The 25,745-nt window shown below is 39.3% G+C and overlaps 1 protein-coding gene across 5 annotated transcripts in view; it reads left to right on the top strand.

Annotated features, from left to right (window-relative positions):
* Positions 1-21,824, top strand: part of pbx1a (pre-B-cell leukemia homeobox 1a) — a 65,615-nt gene extending 43,791 nt beyond the window's left edge. Inside the window, exons 3-9 of one of the 5 annotated variants that reach the window (XM_015005686.2) lie at positions 7,628-7,872; positions 11,233-11,423; positions 11,905-12,040; positions 12,622-12,781; positions 14,875-14,987; positions 16,137-16,235; positions 19,863-21,824. In XM_015005686.2, coding sequence (XP_014861172.1) covers positions 7,628-7,872; positions 11,233-11,423; positions 11,905-12,040; positions 12,622-12,781; positions 14,875-14,987; positions 16,137-16,235; positions 19,863-19,955 — 1,037 coding nt within the window. In that variant the 3' untranslated portion in view covers positions 19,956-21,824. Of the gene's footprint in view, positions 1-7,627; positions 7,873-11,232; positions 11,424-11,904; positions 12,041-12,621; positions 12,782-14,874; positions 14,988-16,136; positions 16,893-19,862 lie in introns of those variants that run through there. The other 4 variants (XM_015005687.2, XR_015765807.1, XM_088014593.1 and 1 more) reach the window with 4 other exon arrangements.
* The last annotated feature ends 3,921 nt before the right edge of the window (positions 21,825-25,745 follow it).

Genomic DNA, 25,745 nt, shown 5'->3' with positions numbered 1-25,745 from the left:
AGCCCTGCAAACAAACTCCTACCTAACCAGTCCACCAAATAACCAATTAACTCAACACTAGTGTTTTTGGTTAGTGGGAGGAAGCTGGATTACATAGTGAGAACACACACATGCACTGAGAGATCATACAAACTTCAGACTCCAGGCCCAGGATTCGAACCCAGGACCTTCTTGCTGCAAGGCAGCAGTGCTACAAACTCTGCTACATAAAACGTAAAAATGTCTGAAGTAAAAACTGTTTATTCTTATTTTAGACAATTTCTCCCACACAATGCTGCACAACTTCCTTTAGTGAACGTATCGGACAAAACAAAATGCAAAGAAATACTTTGACATTCGCCTGTTTGCTAATAGTATTCAGTCACTGAACGTATCAATGGACAAATCTGACTGCTTTCCATAACTGGAACGGATGCACAACTGTGTTGTGTTCAATATCAATTTGCAGTTCTGACTTCAGAGATAAATGCATTGGTAGAAGTTAACACTCGCTTCTGCTCCATTGTCACCTTCTTCAGGTCAAACAGGGAGTTTTTTCCCAGATGCCTGTCTTTTGAGACGTTTCTGATGAAACAAATGCAATATGTGTAAACTTCAAAAACTCATTTTTTAGCTGTTGGTGGTTATCATTAATTTATTTGTATCTATCTTTCAAAATAATGAATATAAATATTTCCTCTGAGTACAACTAGAAGGGCAGCCCATAGACCAACCAGAACAAGTCTGAGCAAAGATTAATCCCTGTGTTTACGCACCTGTCCATTTTGTAAAAGGATTGTTTCAGATTAAAATTTGTCAAAATTGCTGTCCTCCACTGTCGCGTGCAAATAAAACATGCATAAAAATTATGCTTGGACTGTGAATCACTACTAAGCCTTCTCCAGGTCTTAAAGGAGAGTGTTAGCAGTCCTTTGTGTATTTAGTGTTTGCCTTTACACAGTGACACACTCTCTCTTTCTTCCTCTCTCTCTCTCTGCTGGGATGTCTTTGTGTCTCTGCTTGCAGCCTCCAAGCTCGTGACTACTCCTCAGCTCCTCAGTTATTGAGCCACTGCTGTTCCCAGCACAGCCTGAAGCTGGTAGAAACTGTACTAGCAGAGCATGAGTTTGATTCAATCAATGAGATGTATATATTTTAAGACACCTTTAGAAAGACCGACTGCCGGGGGCTAATGTATTGCCCGTTTTGAATAATGAATTATTTTAATGAAGGCTTTTAAAAGGGGGTGTTTGGCGTTGGTGGCGGGGCGGTGCTCTGAATGGTCTTCTCCTCTGGCGCTGGCTGCCTCATTATCAGGCCAGCCCCTCAGGCCTCAAACTGGCCTGCTTAAGCCTCAGATGATGACGATAATTACCGTTATTAAGAGTAGCTGCAGGGGGAACTTGTTCTGAAAAACACCAAGCTGAGTTCTTCCCCTTGCTTGCTGCCGCCGCCGCCGCTGTCGCATGAGAAACCGACGATCGCCAGTCGGAGAAAGCCAGAAAGGGAAAGAGACAGAGGGAAAGCAGGACTAAAAAAATAAAAAAAAAGGAGGGAATGAGGGGAGCGGCCACCAAATCCGCCTAATGTGACGCCTGTCAGCTCTTCTCCCACCAGCTGTCACCTCCCAAATGCATCGGGGTTCATTTTTTTAATTGACACCTCGCTTTCCTATTCCATTTCTATTTTTCGCCTTTCATTCTCCCTCCATCACCCTCTCCTCCCTCCCAGCCTGTACCGTCCACATCTCCTCGTCTAGGCCTGTCTCTCTACTATTTCTTTGGTGCTTTTTTTTTTTCCCCTTGTCCTTGGTAATCCCCATCCCCTCACCACAGTGTCAGATACAACACTTCAACTCTGGCCCCTTTCTGCACATGATACTCAGATGGCTGATAAAACATAAAGCTGCTTTAGAGGTACTTTACGACTGTGCCCTCGCGCACTGAAGCTGCACAGCTTCCCATTACCTTGTGACGGGAGGAGCATTTTGGGTCTTAACAATGTTTTCTAAAAGGTTTTTGATTGTTTAGTAGTTAGAATATCTTTATGTCACAAGCAGTCTGTATGTAAATAAGTTGAAAAATGGAAAGCGGTTTTAGGTGTCTGTTTTTTCTTTTGTTCTTTATTTGTTGTGTTTCAATAGCAGAAGAGAAATACAGCATATTTCTGTCATTTGTCCCTAAAGTCCTGCCTTGTTTACAATTTAATAGTTTTTTTTTCCCCTTAAAATGCTTTTAAAACTGAATTCCCTGAGAAGGCATTAAAGTAGAAAAACAAACTTTTGGTTTGACTGAGTGAAGGTCTGCTACTGGTTTTATATTTACATTCCTTTGGGGGGTATTTTTTAAGGGTATCCTACATTTAGTTCACACCTTGACTAAGATGAATTCCATATTGTTAAAATAACCACAAATCTTAATATGTTGAAGCCCACCAATTTTACTGTCATAAAATTATAGCAGTATGGCTTTCATTTATTTATTTATTTTTTTCAGTTAGAGCTATCAAGCATTTCATTATAATTGTGACACCTTCCAAGCATCACATTGTTCTGTCTTGATGTTATTGGTTTTATTCCTGCAAGGTCAGCACACCTAGGAGATAAAAATCAGTATTTTTTCCTTTGCTTCAGAAACAGATTTTTTTTTTTTTTTTTTTCCACAGAGCAAATGATTAGAACGTTTCTTGAACGTCTCATTAATTTCTGTATTTGTGCGTTTTGCTCTTGGTTTGCATTGGTGTTTGGGACACTGGAAAAGTTTGTGTTGTTGAAACTGATCTGTAGCTTTTTAAAACCCTGATACTGTTAACCAGAAAATGTCTGCGCAGTCCACGGGCTTTTCACTTAGAATAGAAATAAAATCTGTCTTTTTCTTGTCTGTTTGTGAAGAAATCTTCAAGCTTTAAAATACCAAACTGATGCTACTATTTAAATATATATTTCTCAGCTGTGCATGATAAAAATCAAGAGCTCAAAATTTCTGTAAACTTTGATATTTGACATAAACTATATTAACAGTAGCTTGGTTGGCGTTCTCGGTGCTGTGAACAGAATCTGCAGGTTGTCGCCACTTTGTCGGTCAGCTGCACGTTGCTGCTTCTGATGAAGGCTGCGGGTTTTTTTTGGGGGGGGACTGTATCGAATGCAGATGAGGACAGGAGCTGAACTCCTGGAAGGAGCCGGAGGAGGGGACGGGGTTTGTATTAGTGATACTTGTCATGTCTGCTGTAAATCACGCTGCTTTTTTTTTTCTTTTTTTCTTTTTTTTTTTTCTGGTTCCCAGGTTGTTGTTGTTTTGTCTCAGAATGCTGTGTGGCAGGGATGAATGGTGGTGATGTTACATTATCATGTGGCTGTCGCTTTCGCTCCTGCTGACTGCTCTGTGACAGGCCCACACAGAGAAACACGCACACACTCAGAGATTTGTGTCAGGAGCGGGCCTGATTTATTAACTGCTGAAACCCTAGATGACGTGTGCCCACACAATCAATAGGGAGCGCAGCCACTGCCTGGTCCTCTCTGGGGTCATGTGATGTGGATAAGAAAGGACACGCAAACACACACATATCTGCACCACAGGCCTGCAGAGTGTATTGCATTACTTTATTGATGGGAAATGGATCCAGTCCAGTGTTTTGCTGCCAGTTAGAGGCAGAGGGGATAAACTTTCATCAAGGCTGTCAGGGACATCACTCCTGCCTTGTTTGATTTTAAATCTGCGTAATTGTGACAGAATGCTTCAGCGTCATCAATTAAACATGTTTTTATTTAAACATGCTCTCAGAGCCACATGTGGGCTCAGGGCGATTTGTCAATTCCTTGCAAAAACAACATACTTTTACAACTTATGTTTCGTTACATCACAACTCCAAACTGTATTTTGTTAGGATTTTTTTATGATGTGCCACCAAAACGCTGCACGTGATTTTAAGGTGGAGGACAGTAAGTCATGGGTTTCAGTTTTTCTTTTGTCTTTTTTTTTTGGGAAAATGAAACCTTGAAAAGCTTTTGTATTCAACCTCCTGAGTCAGTAGCGTTGTAGATTAACTCTTTATCTGTGACTGAGACTGAAATTGTGGCCAGTTTTTAACTAATAGTTTATTCTCAGCCAAATTGGATGGAGAGCATCAAGTCTGCCACCAATTTTGTTTTGGATTGAGGTCAAGACTTTGGCTAGACCATTGTATGACATGAAGGTGTGATTATAAGTTGAGAGTTATTGTCCTTCCCCCACAGTCACAAGTTTTTTTGAAATCTTTACCATTTGTTCTTTCTGGTTTCCCTTTCATATCTCCCCATCCATCTCCCTATAAGCTCTGGCCAGTTGCCCCGCATCATGACATGATGACGCTCCCATGTACTAGCCATGTTTGAATGTGTGCTTAGAATGATGGGAAGTCTTAGTTTTCCACCACACATGGCGTTTTGCACTCAAGCCACAACTCTTCCTTTCACAAGATTCTTCTTCTTGCTTTCTTTCAGCATTGGCGTTCTTCTGGTCGCTGTGGCTTTCTTGAGGCCAGATGCTAAGTGCACAATTAAACTTGACACAATCTCCCACCTTAGTTGTGGATCTGTGCAGCTCCTTTGCCAGTTGCGCCATTAAAATTTCTCCACAACTTTAACCTTAACTTAGTCGTTGTACGATTTATACTGAGACAAGAGGACTCTGACTACTATTTAGGTGACTTCTAAAACCACTTTTGTTACACTGCATTTCATTCAGGCCTACCAGAGTTAAAGAGGCACGCCACACTTTTCAGACTTTATTAGAAAACGCCTTGAGGTTTGTGATTGTAATGACAAAACCTGCAAGACTTTAAGGGTTATAAGTATCCTCACAAGGCACAGAAAATGCCATTTGTTCAGAACCACATATCTGGGTAACGTGTTTTCTATTTGCCTGTATGCGTCCGGCGCGCCTCGACTCCCCCCTTTACGAGTGGGTGCCATGATCGCTGTGTTTATTTACAATCTTAACACTACGCCCCGGCTGTGCCTGTTGTTTGCAAACAGGCAGCAGTGGACACGAGCCACGAATTAATTTTATCAGTAAATAAACAAAAGGCTTATTCTTAGAGGCCCATTTATTATTCAGGAAGCCGCTCCGGAGCTGTTTATGTTTCTTTCTTTTTTTTTTTGTTAACGCTTCTGCCGTTTTTTGGGTTTGGCGGCCCACATCTCTAAAAAAGGAATTTAACAAGAGCGTAGCGCAAATGAAAAGGAGAGAAAAAGCGAGGTAAGGGGGTGGGGAGGTTGGTGATGGAGAGGGGAATTGTGTCCTCTCATTGTTCAATTAAGCCTGTCAGTAATGATCAAGATGAGATGATGGCCATCTTCCTTTTATAGATACTAATCAGAGACTGATGAAGTAAGAGAGCCCCCTCCCCACCCCTTCCTCCTCTTCGTCGCGACAATAGACTATAAAATGTGTATTAAAGGTTTTTGGTGTTATTGTGCCGTACATGATTTATAGTAATAGAGGCCACTTCCCACTGTCAGGTGATTACGTTAATGTATAGTCCGTGGTTGCAAAGTTCACAGCGAAGCACTCCGACTGGCATTGAGGTCTAATCGATTTCATTGCTATTACTGAACAGGAATAAATAAAGCTGATGGCTGTGGTTAGGGTAATTATGCCACAGCACAGTGGATTGTTTGATTTTCCTTATTAATTGTATTTATTTAATCCATTTCATGCTTTTAGTTGTGCACTCAGGGAGTTGGAGGGAATGAATAAATCACTCTTAGGCTCATTAGATTCCCCCTCTGGTTGGGATGCTGTGACTGTTTTGTCAGAATCAAATTGGCGAGTGTTATAATTTCCCGCCGGTGTGATTCACATGAAAAATTTCCAGATATCCATCTACCGTCGTGCACGCAAACACACACACACACACACACGCCTCCCCACACACGCGTCTGCTCCCCATCTGAACTCCTGACCTTTTCCAGCCGTCTGATGGCCATTGACATTTGCCTCTTGAGCGGAGCTTGCTCACGTTTCGGAGCTGATGGGAATGGATGATGTTATTGCTGGAGGAGAAAAAAAGGGAGGGAAAGGAGAAAAAGGAGGAGGGGGGGCGGTTGGCGAGATGAAAAGAGGTGGGAGCTCCCCGTGCCGGCCCTGGAATCCATCTGGACCCCCTGCTCGGCAGAAAGGTCACAGGGCGACCGAGCCTTACATCCTCCTTACAAAGGAGCCGTCGCCGCGACCTGAGCCTGTTCAACTGCAATATGGCTCTGCTGCTCTGTCACACATCCTGCCATTCACCCTCACTGTCTGCACACATCAGACAGGAGACATGCGGAGTGTACTCTGGCACCGGGAGAGCTGCATTGTTAAAAAGTGTGGCGTCTTTGTCCTTGAAGACAGTGGCTGGAATGGAGGGCTGCACCTGGTCGGCTGTTTTCTGCGTCTCAGAGGAAAGGAGGATGCTTGGCTTCTTTACCGAGGGAGCCTTCTGGTGGCTGAAACAGGCAGGACAGCAACAATTTCCACAGAGGTGGTGGAACACCTGCCTGCTTAAAACGTGCAGATAAATAGGACCGTGTCTGTACCTTGTTGTTGTTCGCAAGAAATTGAGGAGCCATATTAATCGCGGTGCGTTTTAGTTTGAGCCACATTTACCTTTTGTTCAAAACGATTTGTAAATAAACTGCTACACCAGGTTTCCTTGGAGACAAAAAAAAGTGCTCTTCAGATCATCGTAGAAATAGAGGTCTGTTTTTCTAATCAGAAACAATTTGTGATATAGTTAAAAAAAAAAAGATAAACAACAAAACCTGCCATTTTAAGGGACTTCTGCATGAGATAATAAACAGGAGTAAATAGCATAAAAATATGTTTGTTTACATGAAGAGAGGCAGTGTCAAACTGCAAGCAGGGGATTGCACTAACCAGGGGTTTGCTAAAAAATAATAAAAATCACATTTTATACTGCCGTTAGCTTCCTATTTTATCATTTACTCCAGTTAGCTTGGCTTACAAAAGCAGCAGCCACCGCGCGCATTTCCTAACAGATGTAGATTTTCTTAAGTGATTTTCCAAAGTGATTTGAGACTTTATATCTCATGAAAATCTATTACATCTCATAACTTAAGAGAATCAGTATTTGATAACTGAGTAAGATTACCTTAATGGCTTCTGATTAAGTTTAAACTGTTTTCCACTCTGCTCTTGCGGTTTACCTTTTAATACTTATATCATGTTTTGCAGTTATTTAATCCTGTCTTCCTTACTCTAATATAGCTATATCCTTTTAATGAACTACAAGGCATCATGCATGCCGTGTTAATGTGTTTTCTGCTAAAAACCCCATCGGCTGAAGACTAAATGTAGAGTGTACATACAGAGAGAAAAAGATGAGCTCTCGTTAAAGGGTTGTGTTCATTTTAAATGAATTTATAGATCGAATTGATGAAATTTTCTCCTTTTTATGGTCTTGCAGACTCTGAAGCTGCAGATTTTTATAGCACAGGCTTGAACTTTAATAATGACAGTCATATTTCAGCAAGTTCAGCCTGGAGCTTGCAACAGCAGGGACAGTTTTTTTTATTCTTCTTCTTTTTTATGTGCGTAAAAGTCTTGTAGTTCAGTTAAAGATGTGTGTTTAAAGTCATGTTCGTCGTGTCTGTCCTCTGCAGTGCTCAGTATCCGCGGCGCCCAGGAGGAGGAGCCTCCAGATCCCCAGCTGATGCGACTGGACAACATGCTTCTGGCAGAGGGTGTGGCCGGACCGGAGAAAGGTGGCGGGTCTGCGGCCGCGGCTGCCGCTGCCGCGGCCACCGGCGGCGTCGGTGCAGATAACTCTGCAGAGCACTCCGACTACCGGGCCAAGCTGTCTCAGATCCGACAAATCTACCACACGGAGCTGGAGAAGTACGAACAGGTGGGAAACAGTGATCTCAGTCTTTATTACGTGATGAAAACACAACAAGGGTTCACTCATCCTGAAAGGCCTTTCAGACTCACTGCATTTTCATTTGTGCTGCTGTTTTACTTCAACATGTTAGCAGTTTTTACTACATATATTCTGGAGAGAATCACATTAACACATCAGATATCATTTGCTCTCTTCACTTAAGGTAATAAACAAGCATGTAAGCTTCAGGTAATAAGATTATCTACCATGTTGATGATGCTTTAATCCATTTATAGAAAAATAGCCTCCCAATCTTGGTAAGAACTTGTTAATTTAAACTTTTATTCTTAGCCTCTGAAGCAGATACAAAATTAATGTCGTGATGTAACGTTTGAAGGTTCGTCATACATTTTTTTTTTTTTTGAAACGTCTCAGATGTAATGGCAGTATAACAAACTCTAGTATTGCATCAGTTTTGAAAGCAATGGAAGGAAGAATCTTCTGCTATAGATAAACACAGTGATTATTGCATAAATATTTAAGTCTTTACTGCACTCATTAAAAAGAAACAAATGTATCCAATCTCCCTTTTACTAAACAAAAGACTTTTTTTTGTAGAAGGGAAGATTTATGTTCTTCTTTCATATCCGTACGAGTGTAAAATGTTAAAACATCTGAAGCATTATCTAAATGGATAGAGGAAACCCTGTACTAAACATAATTACATATAACATGTTATGGATCATTTACTTTGACCTTTTTTGCTATGTGACTGTTGGTCAACTTGCCTCGATATTCGTAGGGGCAAAAAGTGAAGACAAAGTCTTAGAACCTAAAAATATACCAAATCCGGCAGCTTTCGTTAACTTTAGAGGACACCAGGTGGTTGGAGCAAATGCACTATATATATATATATATATATATATATATATATATATATATATATATATATATATATATATATATATATATATATATATATATATATATACACACACACACACAGAGTCCAATGTTTGTGGTGGGTTCTCTTCAGGTAGTCTGGCTCCCTCCCAGAGTCTAAAAACCCTATTGTGATTGCGTGTGTGTGTGTGTGCATGGCTGTGTGTCTCTGCAGTCCTTGGAGCTAGGCAACACCCCCCGACCCCCGACCCTGCATAGACAGGTGGATGCAGACAATGGAAAAATGGCTCTTCGTCCACTGACTTTCTTTTCCTTGACTGATTTTTAGCTATGACTAATGTATTAGGGTGTTTTTATTGTGTAATACAAGTACAAACCTTGTGAAGACATGAAGCAATTAGCCCTGCCAACAGCATTTATCACACGTTTAGCCTTCCTCACACAGGAAGGCTAAACGTGTGAAAGAAATCTGCTGCTGAAATTGCCTCACGGGCTAAAAATGGTATATACAGGCAATTAAAATCAAAACTTTCAAGGTACATTATCCACTACCAATTGCTTCGTCTTGAGAAGGTGTGAATTTAACAAAATTGGACTTAAAATGAGAGACCTGAATAGTAATGCAATTACGAAGTTATACTGTGTACACTGTAGGAATCCATTATAGATTGGTTAAATTCAGGAAAATCCTGCGAGTTTGATGTCAGCGATGAAAAAATTCCAACTTAGATTGGCAATCATCATTAAAATGTAGTTGCTTTCAGATTCCTTCTGTTACGGCTTCTTTTGTCACACTTAAGCCGTCAAAGTACTTTTAATCTCAGCGATAACTTCAATGAAATACAAAATTCTGTTTCCAAATAGTGATTTCAAACCAAACTGGCACAGGTCATGTCTAAACATTATTACATTAACTGTGACTCAGTTTCATGAGCAACATCCAAGAGAATGAATCATTTAAATAATACCCGTCTGACAGCGTGAAGTAGGTTAAAGCATTGTCCACAAATGGAGAAAACATGTAGGGAACCTTCCCAGAAATCACTGTTTGTGTAAAATTACTTCAACATAGCAACAACAGTTCATCCAGGAGGGAACATTTCTGGAATCATTTGTGAAAAATATTCTACGGTGATGTGAAAAACACATTGTCAGTTACAAGTTGTGTTATGTTTAGTTATGTTCAGAGAGCAATTGGATTTTCTTCGTCCCTTGCAAGAACAGAGAATTTGCTTAAACATTTGAATGTAGCAAAAGAAAAACAGAAGACATCTGTAAGGAAGCAATTATGGCACAGTCTGTCTTTCATTTAAATTATAGTCATCTTTGAAAGTTCTTTAAAAGTTACATTTATTTGTCTGAAACTGGCAGAAACCTTGTGTGTCTGCCGACGGGAAAAAAACACACATGCTGCAACTTCCAGCTACTGTAATAACATAGCGTACATTATTTCAAGGCTTTTTACACATTTTTACTTGACGAGAGGGCATTCGGCGTGGCAAGTCCTGTAACTGTTGCAGTATCCAAAACCGGTCTCCCCTCTTTCTGTGCTGTAGGCCGGGACAAAAGTCCCACCTTCGGATCTAAAGGGATAGTTCACGTAAACAATGGATGCTCTGTGGAGCTCATCTTCTCTGTATAACAGTGGGATGCTTTTGAAATGAGAACTCGCAGGACAACTCATGACAAGCCAAGCTTTTAGCGACGCTATCTTTAGCAGGCAAGCAGCCATTATATCAGTCACACACCAGCTCTCCTCCAAAGACTGTAACGTTCTTGTCATTCCCTTGGAAGTCAAAGCGTTTCGGGTTTTGTCATCTTCTCCGAGGAAGGCTAGTCATCGCTAACTGTCACAGTCGATATACACCTGAGCATTTTTGTGTCACCGCGCTATGTACACCCTGCGTTGGTATGAGTGAGTAGTGTCTTGCCGCGTGTGTGTGCGAGCAGAACGGCTGCTCGCCGGATCACTTTGACTGACGTAACCCTGGTGTTGACAAGCAACAGACACCTCGACTCCGAATGCAGTCATATCCAGTGACTGATTCAGACACAGACAGAGGTAGACGGAAAGATGGAGTGAGAAGAGCGGGAGACAGTTTAAACCTCTTGAACGTGAACGGGACTGAAAGCCTGCTGTCATTTTACATTTCTCCTCCCTTGTCACATCTTCTCTTCCATTGAAGAGAAGTGCTTTTAATATTCAGAGCACCACAAGTATTACTGCCTCCGCCGTATGACTCCGCTGCCACATTTGTTTGCCTCGAAACGTGGCGCTGTGTCTGCTGCTTTAATTTAGACTATTCTTATTGCCTCTAACACCACTGCTGTTTCACCGTCAGCGCTGCCCGCGTGAATTCGGGGGCCGGCCAGGCGACCGCGCAGCCTCTCCAGAATCCAATTTCACCCCTTTGTTCTGTCTGAAGCTGTCGAGCCTCTGTGATAGTTATTTCTCTTATGAATCCTGTCTGTCTGTTCGTTCAGGCGTGCAATGAGTTCACCACCCATGTGATGAACCTGCTGAGGGAGCAGTCTCGAACACGACCCATCTCGCCCAAGGAGATTGAGCGCATGGTCAGCATCATCCACCGCAAATTCAGCTCCATTCAGATGCAGCTGAAGCAGAGCACTTGCGAGGCCGTCATGATCCTGCGCTCACGCTTTCTTGACGCCAGGTCTGTGTGTGTCATCATGGTTTAGTACAGCAAAGCCTGCTCCTATTTTCTAATGGAATATGTATTTTTGAAGGGCTTCGGCAATAATATGGGTTTATTTCTAGCTTTACATTTATCGATAGATTACTTTTTCTCTCCTTTTTTTCTTCATTTTTCCAAATTAGTTCATTTATGCGATTCCAAATGGCAGCTAATGTCACCATAAAGCACTTTCCAAGGCAAACTATAGCCAATGTATTTAATAAAATTATGTCCAAATTCATATCTATCAGTCACACTTTATTAATCCCAAAGGGAAATTACATAGAGTTAGACATAAAGAAAGTGCACCGAAGGGTAAATAAACACTGCTAAGCGCAGACACACTGAGAAATGAGAAGTTTCTACGAGGAAGACGGTATAAGTGAGTGCAAATGGCTAACTAATTTGTAAAACAGATATCCTTCCACGTTTTCTCACATTTATTCTCATTTCTTTCCAGACGAAAGAGGAGGAACTTCAACAAACAGGCGACAGAGATCCTGAACGAGTACTTTTACTCCCACCTCAGTAACCCCTACCCAAGCGAGGAGGCAAAAGAAGAGCTGGCCAAGAAGTGCGGCATCACCGTGTCGCAGGTAACCAGAGACGCCTCATCTACGTGACTTAGGACATTTTCCTGAAGAACATAAAGCAATTTCCTTTCATGTTGGAATCATAATGCTGCTGTGGACTGCTGTTAGTTTTAAGCTGAATTTACTCCTGGGGGGGGGGGGGGAAGTAATTCAGATTTAACAATTTGTATTTATAGCAGCAGAGTTGATGACTACAATGTTTTATTCTGTTTAGGAAATGTTATCAGAATGACCTGTTTACTTGTGACCAAGAAAAAAAAGAATTAAATTAAGATACTTTGAAAAATAATTAAATTATTTTAGTTTGCATATTTAACTTTTTGGAAATATGGACAGTGTATTTTTTTATAAGCAAATAGTGATCAAAATAAATGGATCAGGATGATGTTACTTTGTTTTGAATGCATCTACAAGTTCACATGTTTTATTATCTAATTCTGTATCAGATGATGACATTGTATCAAATTATATTTTCGACAAAACTGCTCCTGTAATTTATTTTTAGAACACGAAGATAAGGAGAGTTTTTAATATTTCAAGTTAACTTTCGGCACTTTCACCGGCGCTCTCTGCCGTCGTAACAGGTATCGAACTGGTTTGGGAATAAGAGAATCCGATACAAGAAAAACATTGGCAAGTTCCAAGAAGAGGCCAACATGTACGCAGCCCGGACCGCCGTCAACGCCACCAGTGTGTCGGCTCACGGCAGTCAGGCCAACTCGCCGTCAACTCCCAACTCAGCAGGTGAGCTTCGGTGTCACATTTCACAGTATTTAGCTTTAGCGAAAAAGGAAGTGCTGCTGAGTTGCAAGTCTGTTCTGCTACGTATGGGAGAGAATGCGGATGCACAGAGTTTATGCTCTCACACTGGAGCCACAGCTCAAGGCTTCGGGTCTTTGCTTCTGTTTAGACTGACGCAGTGGCTCTTCTCTCCTTAACTAACCCAGATTCGCCTTGGCTTCCTTGTCTGTCATTGCAACACTTCTCATTCTGCGCTGCCTTTACAGTCTGTCTCATTTTCTGTCTCCCTCGCTGCGTTATTGACCTCTCGGTCTCGTGGACGTTAATTTTTTCCTGCCTCCTGTCCGGTTGACCTCATGTATGCCATTAAGCCGCTCTAAGGGCAAGCGGAGTCTTTTGTCATATAGAGACTTTGCAACTGTATTGGATTAGGACCGGGCGTTGAAATCAAGTTACCTGATGCTCTCTTTACATCTGGGGAGCTGGGGTCCATTAAAGAACGAAGAAGATTCTTTGGGTCTTCCTGCACATCAATTATTACTTCCTTAATGAAACACTAGCAGCATAGACATTTAACAGTAATATAATCTGGAAGCCTTGTTTTAACTTAAACAGTTTAGCAATGACGATCTGTCTCGTTGTTGTTGTTGGTGGATGTTTTTCGTTACCTACTGACCTACAGCGCCTGTCGTGGGCAATTTTGTTGAAAAAGATTTCTTATCTGCGGTGCTGTTAAAGATTTGTTCTGCCGTTTTTTGTTTGTTGTTTTTTTTTTTTTTAATCACAGTTAAATGCAGTTTTCCAATGATGATTTTATTTATTAATGGTCAACAAAGGTAAATAAACCAACCTGGCTCTGTTCCGAAAAGTATTTAATAACTGCCGTTAACTACATTGAGTTCAACGGCCAGATTACTGCCAGAATCACAAAATCACTCAAATAAAACCTGACAACGTGAAGTCAGCTAAAAGAGAAGCACGTCCATAGAAAGTAATTAGAGAACAGATGAGGCGTGAATGACATTTAAGAGGGGTTCAACATCACACACACAAATGGGAGGAATCTTTGAGTAAAATATGTATTTATGGTTTTAGGAGTCACTGCAGTCACTTTTAGGTTGGCTGGTGCACAAAGAGCTCAAAATAAGCAAAAAGATGTTTTGTGATGTTTAATGCTGAACAAGGCATACAATTATATGGCTTCTTTAGTCTCCGATTAGCAAAGTTACACAGAAAAACTGAAAAAGTAAAACGATCAAAGTCCGTCATTTCAGCCTAATTGGACATATCAAACAACATTTATTTCTGAGTTTTCTCCTGAAAATCACCTGAAAATTTATTTAAATTAACTTATGAAATATATATATATATATATATGTATATATATATATATATATATATATTTTTTTTTTTTTTACATATTTAGCCATTTCATAAGATAGATCTAATTATGCTTTTTACAAAACAGTAAGAAAGGTTGCAAAAAATAAAAGTCATTTTAAACATTTGAAAAATAATAGGGGGTAATATGAAAATCCCTGGAAGTCCCCTCAAGATTTTATTTAATTTTTTTTTATCTCTTGAGATTTTAATCCTCTCTCAGGGGATATCTATGTACTTCAACTTTTTGTTGACATTATTTGAAAGTTTTTATAAACATTTTGAAAACACAATTTTCTATGCTTTTATTGTGCCAAACACCCACAGTTTACATTCAATCCCATTCAAACTACTACTGCCGGATAATTACAAATGCTGGACAATAGTCGTTGCTGCCACACATGCCGTAGTCAGTAATCCGTTTTATTAATTTTTCCACACAGGGCTAGGTTGGTCTGGATAGCTTTTTTGGGGTGGGGGGATCTACGTGGTTAATCTGTGATATTATAGCTGTTTTGATTATCTGAAACATTTACAGTGACAAAGACCTAAAAACAAGGAAGCCGTAAGGTTTACTCAGCTCTGTCCCATCCTCTCAGACTAACCAACTGAATGCTGTTTTGCTTGAGCATGATCATTTTAACTCCTTTCTCTGTGCCTTTCTTCTCTTTCTCCCTATGCTTTCTGTCTTCCTCCATGCCTCTCTGTATTCTCAGGTTCTGCTGGCTCTTTTAACATGTCAAACTCCGGAGACTTGTTCATGAGTGTGCAGTCCCTCAATGGGGACTCGTACCAAGGGGGGCAGGTTGGGGCCAACATACAGTCCCAGGTAGGCGAAAATATGTCAAATTTCCGAGACTTTATCCAGTCGTTGACCAGTCTGGGGGTGCCCACGTTAGCTTGACCTACACACTGAGTCCGAGGTTGCCCTTAGCCTCCAGCGGTGCATTAATGTAGATAGCAGCATTGTCAGGCAGCTGAATAGACGACGGCAGACAGTTTTGGAAACGTTGCAAGACTCATCAGCACTCCTGACACGGGTTCACATAGCCACTGGTGCGCTGTGGCTCTGTGACCTTGCCCAAGTGGACAGTTATGACCATTACAGTGTTACAACTTTCACAACAGATTAAGAAATCAGCACCCACGGTGGTATCTTTTTGTAGTTTTGATGCTTTTAGCATCGTTTGCACCACTTCTTTTCAGTTCTGATCAGCTCTGCAAATGCTTTAGGTCACTCATAAATATGCAAAGGGGACAAGCCTTAAATGAGATAAGGATGTCTTCTGGATTTGCCTTTATATTAAATATTTAAAAAGTTAGCCATGTTAGAATGGCATTTTATAATGAAGCAAGAAGCTATGCACGTCTCGGAGTGAAATTAAGCTGTTACCGCTTGATTTAACGCAAACGCTCTTATCAGCTGAGCAACGGCCATCATCTTCTCAGTTACATTAAATTCTAACAAAGTCTTGTCTTTTGTTTTAGCAACATGATATCCCACTGAATTTCTTTTAACCCATATTAGGGATTGCAGAGTTCTTATTTACTTATTTAAAAAAAAAAAAAATCATGAATAGCAAATATTTTCTCACAATTCGATATGATTCAAAGTAAAAAAATAAAACTGGCAGATAAGCCTGAACAACCTGACAGTTCTGACAGACGCCTTCGCAGACAGCGAAGAGAACTCACTGCAGTCTGCATGCAACTGCTAATTTCTGACACTGATGACTTATTTACCAACAGCTACAAAAATGCTTTAATATTTGGTTTCTCTCTATCATTTTGTCCTTTTGCTTCCTCCGTTGCAGAGCTTGTATGAGCAGCCAGATCATTCAGATCCATTGTTTGTAACCTTTTCTTGTTTATGATAGCCTTTTATTATCAGAGTGACCTTTCCTTGCACATCGCTGTCTTTATTGCACAGAGCTTTTGTCTGACCGGGCCCTTTTGTCTGTGTCCCCCGCTGTTCCAGGTGGATACCCTTCGCCATGTTATCAGCCAGACCGGAGGATACAGTGACAGCCTCGCAGCCAGCCAGATGTACAGTCCGCAGGGCATCAACGTAAGACCTGTAAACAATCTCCCTCTGTTCTTCCTGACATACCCTTTGCTGTTCGGCTCTGAAATGATTCCTTTGTGGCAGGATGTGCGTGATAGTGTTCAAATCTGGGTGCATATTGTGACAAGGTACCAGGCAGATCCTCCTAGACTGTTTGACAACAGACAGAAAAAGAACAAAGGAGTCAACCCCCTCACCAATGATAATCTCTCAAAGAGTCACTCAATTTGCTTCTCAAAAAAAAAAAAAAAAAAAAAAAAAGAATAGGCATATATATATTTCTTGCTGAATCTGAGACGAACCTTTTAATCAGCCAATCAAAAATTGGAACTAGCAACCTATGGCTACTTTCTGGACTACGGCGCCGGACTGAGCGGGACGCTCAGCACTGGAGGCTACGTGTTAGCGTGCAGATCCACGGCGACAGGCTGCGCGGGGGTTGACCAGAATCGATACGACAGTCACAGGGACGGAAAGAGCGAGGCTTTGGGCGAACAGTCCAAGCACATTGGCCAGATCAGTCATCCACAGGAACAGCAGCACTGACAGCCAAGCCCGCGACATGCCTCCTGCTAAAATAGGAGTGCTAATATGTCCAACTTGCCGCAACACGCAACAGGCTGGACGCAGTTGCTGTTAAATGTAGAAATTGGCTGTGAGTCATATAATGTAATCTGAGACTCTCTGAGACAAAACCAAGCAATTTGGTGTCTCTCTGTGTGATAACAAGTAAAAAATCCTGGTTTATAATATCATAATATTTACACAAATACTTTAAAAAATGCTTAACATGCAGCAGTTATTCTCACTGCTGCAAAATAGTCAAACATATTTATGATTGTTATATTTATGCTTTATTCAACATTATTATTTGTTGTAATCTGAATTCTGATACACAGACTTAAGTTAATATGTTGAAAACCTTCTGAATTGAGTAGCTGTTATTGTGCAGAATACTGCCACACAAATGCAACAAGCTGCTTTTAGCTGGTTTATTAACTGGCCTGTCTGAACTGGCTGAGCCTGCAAACAGCTAACACTTGTCACTTGTAGCTTATCCACTTTTATTTATTTATTTTAGTTCATTTAAAAATGTAATTTCCAGGCACTTTTCAGCTGTAGTTTCAAAACACTGTTACCATATGACCAATTGGTCTCAGTTATGTAGCGTAAGAGTGAAAAATGTGCAGAAGTCTTTTATTCACATAGCTGACTGGCAGTGCGCAGCAACATATACTGGATACTTTTTGCTCCATACAGCTACTCTGGCTTTTTCTTGTGACATGACTTTGAAAGGAGTGACATTTCAACAAATTAGAAACCGTAACTTTCTAAAACCTTAATACAACTTGATCCAACTAAACTGGTTCCATAATCACATGAACAAGTAATAACAGACACGTTACTAATGTGGTGTCTCCTTTTATTTTATTATCTTGTATGCACAATCCAGAAAGTGGCAATATATACGTAAAACATTCACTTTTGTTGGCAAATAAAAGAGGGGAGCTGAGACAGTAGTTAAAGATTGATGCATAAATGTGGACAGTCATATATTTTCATTTTCGATAGGATTTAAAACTTCCTCTATCAAAAAGCCTGCTACATATTTTTATCTATTGTAATCCTTAGAAGAAAATGAAACGAATAAATCCAAATCCAATTGAGCCAGACACCTGCGCGCAGCAGTAAAAGCCTCTGTATCTAAGACTTTAATATCAAAATAAAAGTTTAGATAAGCACCAAAAAAGAACACTTTAAACGAAAAATGCTTGCACAGCTAGTCTGAATGAGGTTTTATATTTATAGAGCTGTGTTTTTTTTTGTTTTTTTTTTGTTTTTTTTTTCCTCTGTACAATTTACTGACTGAGCTCTCGTGGCTCACCTCTCTCTCTTTATCCTTGAACAGCAATTACACCCCCTTAAATTGCTGGTGGGTGTCGCCTCACTTGCAGACTGGAAATGTGTTTTTTTTTTTTTAATTCTTTTTCTCTCTGAATGAGATGACAGACGGTCTTTACGCAAAATAACAGGGTTTGGAAATAAGAGGCTGCCAAAGCACGTTCCCAGCGCTCACTAATAGCGTGGAAATTGCAATTAATGTCCTAAATGGTCCTTAGTCGACCTTTTATCGCGATTTGAGATGGCTTCCGTTTTTAAAAAGCTGCATTTTATTGTGATAATTTATTCTTTTATCAAACATCTCGGGGGTATATTCAAGATACATGAAAGCCCTGTGTGTTCTGTGTTTCATCTCCTCTGTTTATCTCACATTAAGTCAGTCGTGTGAAAAGGAAAGTGAGAGAAGTGGCACGGAAATATTTTTTAAGGCTCCTTAGCATTTCAGTGATCTGCTGCAGACGAAGTCTTTCATGCTTACATTAAAGTTGAGGATTTACCTCTTGAAAATACTGACAGGAATCACAATCTGCTGAATCTGAGGGAAATTTTCCCTAAAGTTATTCCTAAAAATGCAGGCATGTCTCAGTTTTTATGGTATCTTACGGTTGTGAGTTCGAAATTCCATCTTATATATACTTATGAAGTGTTGCTTGTACACTCTGTATGCTTTTAACATTGTCTATGCATTTTACGTTGTTTTCGTATGTTTGAAATGCTTGGCTGTAAAACAAATGTCCTCCCTGGTGGACAATAGCGATATTGACTTTGCCACAAAGGAATCAACTTTGAGCATAAATTTCACATATTCTACTATAATAATAAAAACACATGATGCTTAATTTCTGAAGGAAAAAAATGTAAAGAAACCTGTCAAGCCTCGCTAAGCATTTCAGCGTCGGTGCTGCGGTGCACCTATGAATGTTGCGGGAACCAATTAGGAAGCAGTCCCATTCCCTGCTGAGGTGGAAACTGTCAGAGTTGGCGATCAGAAGCGATCACATCTAATTCCAGCATTTCCGACATAGCTGGTAGCACAGTCACACTAAAGGCCCGTCTTATCTTTTATCTGGTATATTACAACCCTGTAGAGAGCGACTGAGAAAACGTCTAGTATTATTTTTATGCATCAGTTCAGAGAGAGCCTGTTGAATCTGTTTTTTTTTTATTATTATTATTATTTTAGATTCTGTCTGAACAATTGTTCCTCAAGTTGTAGTTAATAACACTCTCCATTTGTGCCTAAGTGTTTTAGCAACAGACATGGGCAGGAACAGTAGAAGTCATGGTTGGCAATATCCAATATGCTGTATATATCATATTCAAATTAGCTGCGGATGTAATGCAGAAAAACTGCTATAAAGTAGTTGTTAAAAAAAGCTGTCTGTATAAGAAGAAAATTGTATAATCCTGAGAATATGTGAACAGCAAAACACAAACTAATCATCTGTTCTAGGAATCCATAACAATATGATCACTTTTTGTTCATTTTTCCTTTCTTTCCTTTTTTTTCCTTGATTATTTTTTTATAGATTTTGCCTTTAAAACTTGACCTGCTAAATGATAAAGTTATTTAATATCATAAGGACATTTCTGAACGGGTCGAAAAGAACTCAGATCTCTGAAAATTTACATGAAATATGGGTGGCAATACCTGTTCTTTGTCAGCTTTTGTTTCCTGTGTTTGTGTCCTTTGTTTCCAAGTTTTCACTGCGCTCTTTTCTTCTCTCGCATTCGCAGACGAACGGCGGCTGGCAAGATGCTCCGACTCCTTCGTCAGTGACATCGCCCACAGAAGGACCCGGGAGCGTCCATTCAGATACTTCCAACTGAATATCTCCATCTCCACACCTCATCCCCGAAAGAATAAAACAAAACAAAACAAAAAAAAAACATGAACGAACGTTGCTCCTCACAGTGTTAAAAACCAAGGAATTCACTTCCCATATTTCGGCGAGGTCCTGTGAAATCCTAGCCCTGAACGAAAAATGTTTCTCAGCCTATAACAACAGACTTTTGGGATACGAATAAGAAGTTTCGCAAGAAAAATCCAATAACATTTCAATCAGCGGAGGGTTTGTACAGCTTTCACATAATAATCAGAGGGCTGGGGTTCCTTATTCACTTGTAATGTTTTCACTCAATATGATGAGATGATCAAATAAAGTAGATGAATAAAACCATTGGTTTAACTGAAAATACTTCATTCTACCTCTCAGCCACTAAGAAGAGTTAAAAAAAAATGTCAGTGACCATTATTTGTTTTTGTAAAAATGAAACTTTTGTCTTTGCAAACAAGAGGCACATCTTCTTACATTTTGTTGTCTCTCACCTACTCCATGGTACGCCATTTAGACTTAAATATTGCTCAGTTGTTTACAATGTGTGCTCGATAAAAGTATGTTCATCCTCCCCCTTCTGTCTCCGGCAAGTCAAAACTGAGTTCTGTCAGGAGATTTTACCTCTAAGGTAACCCTGTGAAGTATGCTATCTGTAAAACAATAAAATAAATACTTGTCATCAAAACAGACAAGCTTGACATCGTTCATTAAGATGCGAGGGATATCAGCGGAAAGTCTTTCACGCAGTCTTGACTTTGCTTCTGCAGCACATTGGTACAAAGGCAGATGCAAACAAAAAAAAAAAAAAAAAAAAAGTGCGGTACTGTAAAGCTCTTGTTCTTTTTTTAAATCTCCGAGAACATTTTTTTTTTCTTTTCACATTACGTTTTGCTGTCTTCTCTGTCTGATGATACCAAAATGCTCACATAACCAAATCAAAACCTTTACATGTCATGTAGTGTGCTATTTCATCAAATATTTACTGCGTTATTTCTTTATCAGCTCATCTACATGGCTCCTTTATAAAAAGAAAAGAATTTTAAAAAGTGGTGCATTGAGGAGACTAAAATATAAATTTCAACAGGAAAAAGAAGTTTGTCATAATTGTTTGTAATATATTTTTTAATACACAGAGACGCAATCCACTGATACAGGGACATCTTTATGTTAACAAGAGTTTTTCCACACAGTGGATCCTTCTTCCTGATTCTAAAGCACAGCTCTGGAGCCGCTCCGAGCATTAAGTCACTGATTATCGTTACATAAAGAAGTATGACCTACGGCTCAGCTGATGGACATGTAAAGAAGAGTACATTCCCATTTTGTCGAACTACGCCTTCTGGAGCGCATTACACCTTTGGTCGGTTACGTGATTCAGCGGGTTCTTTAGCAGAACTAAAAACAAACATGAAGTTCATTCTGACATTTATGAACAAATGTTAGTCATTAAACATCCAATATTTGAACATGATATTATGTCAAATAATTGTGTTTTATAAGCAGCCCAACCTTGTTTATAGTTATTTTTTATGTTGTGTGACTTATACTTTTGTATTTGATTTTACTGGCATGCTACTTTTTTTTTTTTCTTTTTTTTTTTTTGGTCCTTTGTTTTTGTGATTTAGCTCATGAACTTTCGACATGTGTTTATGTGCACCTGTTGTGCTTGACTTGCCTTGTTGCAAAGGGTTTTCAACACATTAAAATAATATGTACTACAGTGCAGGTATAGAGCTGCTTCTTTTTCTTTCTATGCTGAGTCCTCATGATGAAATGAGGATGTTCCTTGTAAGCGCCTCATTGTTTCTGGAAATGTCTTCATTCACATGCAAAATGATTGAAGTAAATGGGTATGCAGACAGCTTCTGCAAGCATTTTTTTTTTAAATGAATGTGCAGTCTCAGGTGCTGAGTTCAAAAACAGTACATTGGTAGCATCCCACTTGTACACCTGTAAGTCTTGTCATGAAATGTATAACTTTGTGGGAGCCGTTTAGAGACGGTCCCTTCCTGTCCCTACATGACTGTGCATGAGTGAACAAAGCAAGGTCTACAAAAAAAAAAAAAAAAAAAAAAGGATGAGCAGGTTTGACACGGACGAATTTGACTGGTCTGCACAGTCCTGATCAAAACCCTTTGGGATGAAATAGAGCAGGTACTGTGAGTCAGGCCTTTTAATCCAACAATCTGGTCATACATTTGTATAAACACAATCCTACAAAATCTTGTGAAAAGCTTCCTAGAAGAGATTAAGCTGTTATAGCTTGTTATGTTAAACGCAGTGTGTTAAGAATGGAATACCACAAAATTCATATGGGTACTTATGAAGGCACATGTTCTGTAATCTGGTGTTTATCAGGCACTGCAACACTTCAACTGAAATGAATCAAAAACAATGGAAATATTGGAGTACGCTTGTGAAGCTTTCACAGCGGGGTTATGCTATCATTCTTTTAAAGTGAAAGGGTGGCACAGTTACTTCTTCCAGTCCTGAATCCGTTTCTAAAAGATATTGCTTTATGCTTGCCAAAATACAGTTTCTGTATGGAAACCACGGCTGAAGCCAAACAAAACATTTGCTGTCTCCCTTCAGAGGTTAGCTAAGAAACCTGCAGAACAGGTAATGATAAATGAAATGTGAAAAAAAAAATTAAAAAATTAATAGTGAGGTTTATGCATAGCCCACCTAAAAAGCAATGAATTTGTTTTGTTGTTAAGCTGTTGCTTATTGACATTATGTATTGTTTCTAAAAATGACTATCCAACTCCCCAAAAATTATGCAAATTAAATTACATTGACTTTTACATATAAGCTAAGTTCAAAGTTAAACTTATGAAAATAATTTTGCCAAAACTGTCTGTATGTTTGCAGTTTTTAAAGATGAACATTATTCTCTTTAAAGAAAAGAGATACAAAAAATATTGCAATTACCATGTGCGACCTGTGTGTAGCAATGCAACATGGTCCCTGGAATACACCAAAAGTGGTGAATTACTCAAACTTAAAAACGGGATTTTATTGCGTACATTTTTTTCTCTATGTTTTCATTCTGCATCATGTCCACTTGAAAAATATAAATTGAGGATTTCTGTTTAAGATAACCTAAGTGAACCAGCTTTATTCTCTTTAAATGTTTTCTAAAATGGCAAAAGTCTCTAAAGAAAAGAACAATGGCTGCTAGATGGTGTAATAAAATGTGCCCTATATTATTTCTCAAAGAAATGAAATTAACCTAGATTTTCTATTTAATCCCCTTTATTGTTAGAGATAAGTGATTGCAAAAGAGGCTCAGTATTTCCAGTTGCTATTATAAAATAAAAACAATAGAGCGTGTCAGACTATATCATACTTATCTAAAGTAGCAGTGGTGGAAGCCATATATTATATCTTATTCTGTTTTTAAGCTAAGAATAGGTTTCACTGAGTTTTGTTGTCAAGATGGTTTCAAGTAAAAAAAAAAAAAAATGTATTTTAGACTGTTTCTGGATTTAATCCAGGATCACTGGGTGGAGCAAAGTAATCTGGAGTGAAAGAAAGACTGAAAGACACAAGGCTAACCCAAACCAAACATTTATCCATTAAGAGTTTTTTATTTGGCCTGTTTATGACCAGTGCTAACATTCATCCAGGATCAGTCACAACAGGACACTTCAAGGGCAAACAGGAAATAATCGGATTTATTCAGATTCACAGATGCATCTGAAATGTTTAAAGTCTTAATGATGTTGTTATTCTGAATGTCAGTTTTTTTATTATTATTGTTATTACTGCTGCTGATATCTGTATGAAATGCATCAAGTGTAGACAGAAAAAAAAAAAAGATAATATCCTGTATTCAAATCAGACCTGTGACGTTATCAGGCCGGACAGTTGCATGTCTGCCAGAATTACTTTCATACTAACTGAATATCCGTAATTGGCCAAACAACATGCGGGCGAGGGCGCAAGGGAGCAGTTGGCGGTAAAGTCTGCGGACGGTCACAGGCTTTGACTGCTGAGCGAGTGTGAAATGCCAAAGCCAGACTGCTCCCCTGCACCCCGAGGGCACCAGAGGAGCCAGCCTGCTCTCCCCAGCAGAGAGAAAGAGGGCATCAAAAACAATCTGACAAGACTTCACCCAAAAACATCTTCTGGCTTGTGCAGCATCGCTCAGCACCACAGTGCTGCGGATGAGCCTGATTATTCCAGCTAGAAGCCCGCAGCTCAGCTTCTGAAACAAAAACATGAAGTGAAATCGCTCGAACAGCGCGGAAGTGTTTCATCCTATTTTGAGGGATTTGGTCATGCAGGGTAGTTTTAACACCTCCTTGTTCCCTTTGAGGTGGTGAGAATGTGCAGGGTGATTGAAATCTAATGTTGCTGTTGACATTTGCCTCCCCAGATGACAATGTACTGCTGTTTAAAGGCGGTCTCCATGGAGCAGCACGGGTGGAAGGGCCCAGACACCTTGTCTTCCCTTTTCAACAGCGCCTAGCAGACCTCTCTAATGTGTAGTGACACAACAACCCAGACCCTGCTGCTGCTGGACATGCTGTCCACACAGTTTCCATGGTGGTCTATCGAAAATACAGTCATTCACACACTGTCACAGATTACGTTGTACAGTGTGGCAACACAGTTTGCTTTAATAAAGAAGTACTGTGCATTTCCTCTTCACATGTTTTATATTTTCAGACAGTTTATTTTCTGCAGCCTGGCAAACATGTACAAGAAAAAGCATGAATATTTAGTTAGATGTTTTAGTCAAAACCAGAGTAATTATTGTTTTTCTACCAGATAATTTATTTTTTTAACATCATCATCATTAAGTTATTGAATGAATGAATGAATAAATAAATAAATAAATAAATAAATAAATAATTTCTAAAACTAGATAACAACAATTGTACAAACGGTTGCACCAAGTAATGTTACAGACTTTAAAAGTGAAGGTCGTGAAAGTGTAAAACAACCATAAAAGCTGCTTACTGTAGCGTGACAAATAGACCAAGTCCTCCTTCCAAGATGCTTCTAACGTGCCATAAACTTTAAATGACAGAGATAATAAAAAACTCTAACGACTAAATCAGACATTAAGTGTTAAGGGTAGACATGGACATAGACATGGTAGACATACAATAAAAGCATGTAGATTTCTTCTGGGTTTGCTTTTTTTTTTTTTTTTGCCAGACTTAAATGTTTCAAATGTTAATATCATCCAAATGTTACCTGCTTAAAGACTAAATTAGTTTTTTTTATATGTTGATTTAATCTATTCAGAAACAAACAAAAATAATAATTATACAAGCCAACTTGACTCAATGTGATAACAGAATTATCCTCCTTGTTGAATCAGGGATTAAATTATATCAACCTAAACACACCCAGGCCCTGTTTCTCACTGAGCTATACAGTCAAGAAATAATTAATTACCAGCATAACATCCTGAACTAGACTTCAAAGACCTCGAAGAGTGACCCATCCAACCTGGATAATTCTGCTATATCTATACTGAGATACAATTATACATACTCAGACTGAATTTACTAACTGAATAATGTCTGAAGGCAAATGGTTACACTTCTTTTATTTTATGGTCTCAGAATAAATATATATCCATGCCAAACTGTTCATATTTTTTATTTGTAAAACCTTTTTAATGACATGTAACATTTTCTTTTACTTTATGACAATGCAACCTTTTGTGTTGGTCTATCAAATAAAACCCATAGAAATATAATAATGTGTGGTTCAAACACAACAGACAGATACAGCTCAAGAGATATGAATTGCTTTACACAGC

This window comes from Poecilia mexicana, unplaced genomic scaffold, assembly GCF_051168715.1.
Source record: "Poecilia mexicana isolate PSO_F unplaced genomic scaffold, ASM5116871v1 scaffold_17, whole genome shotgun sequence".
NCBI lineage: Eukaryota > Metazoa > Chordata > Actinopteri > Cyprinodontiformes > Poeciliidae > Poecilia > Poecilia mexicana.
This window is presented reverse-complemented; position numbering and strand designations above follow the sequence as displayed.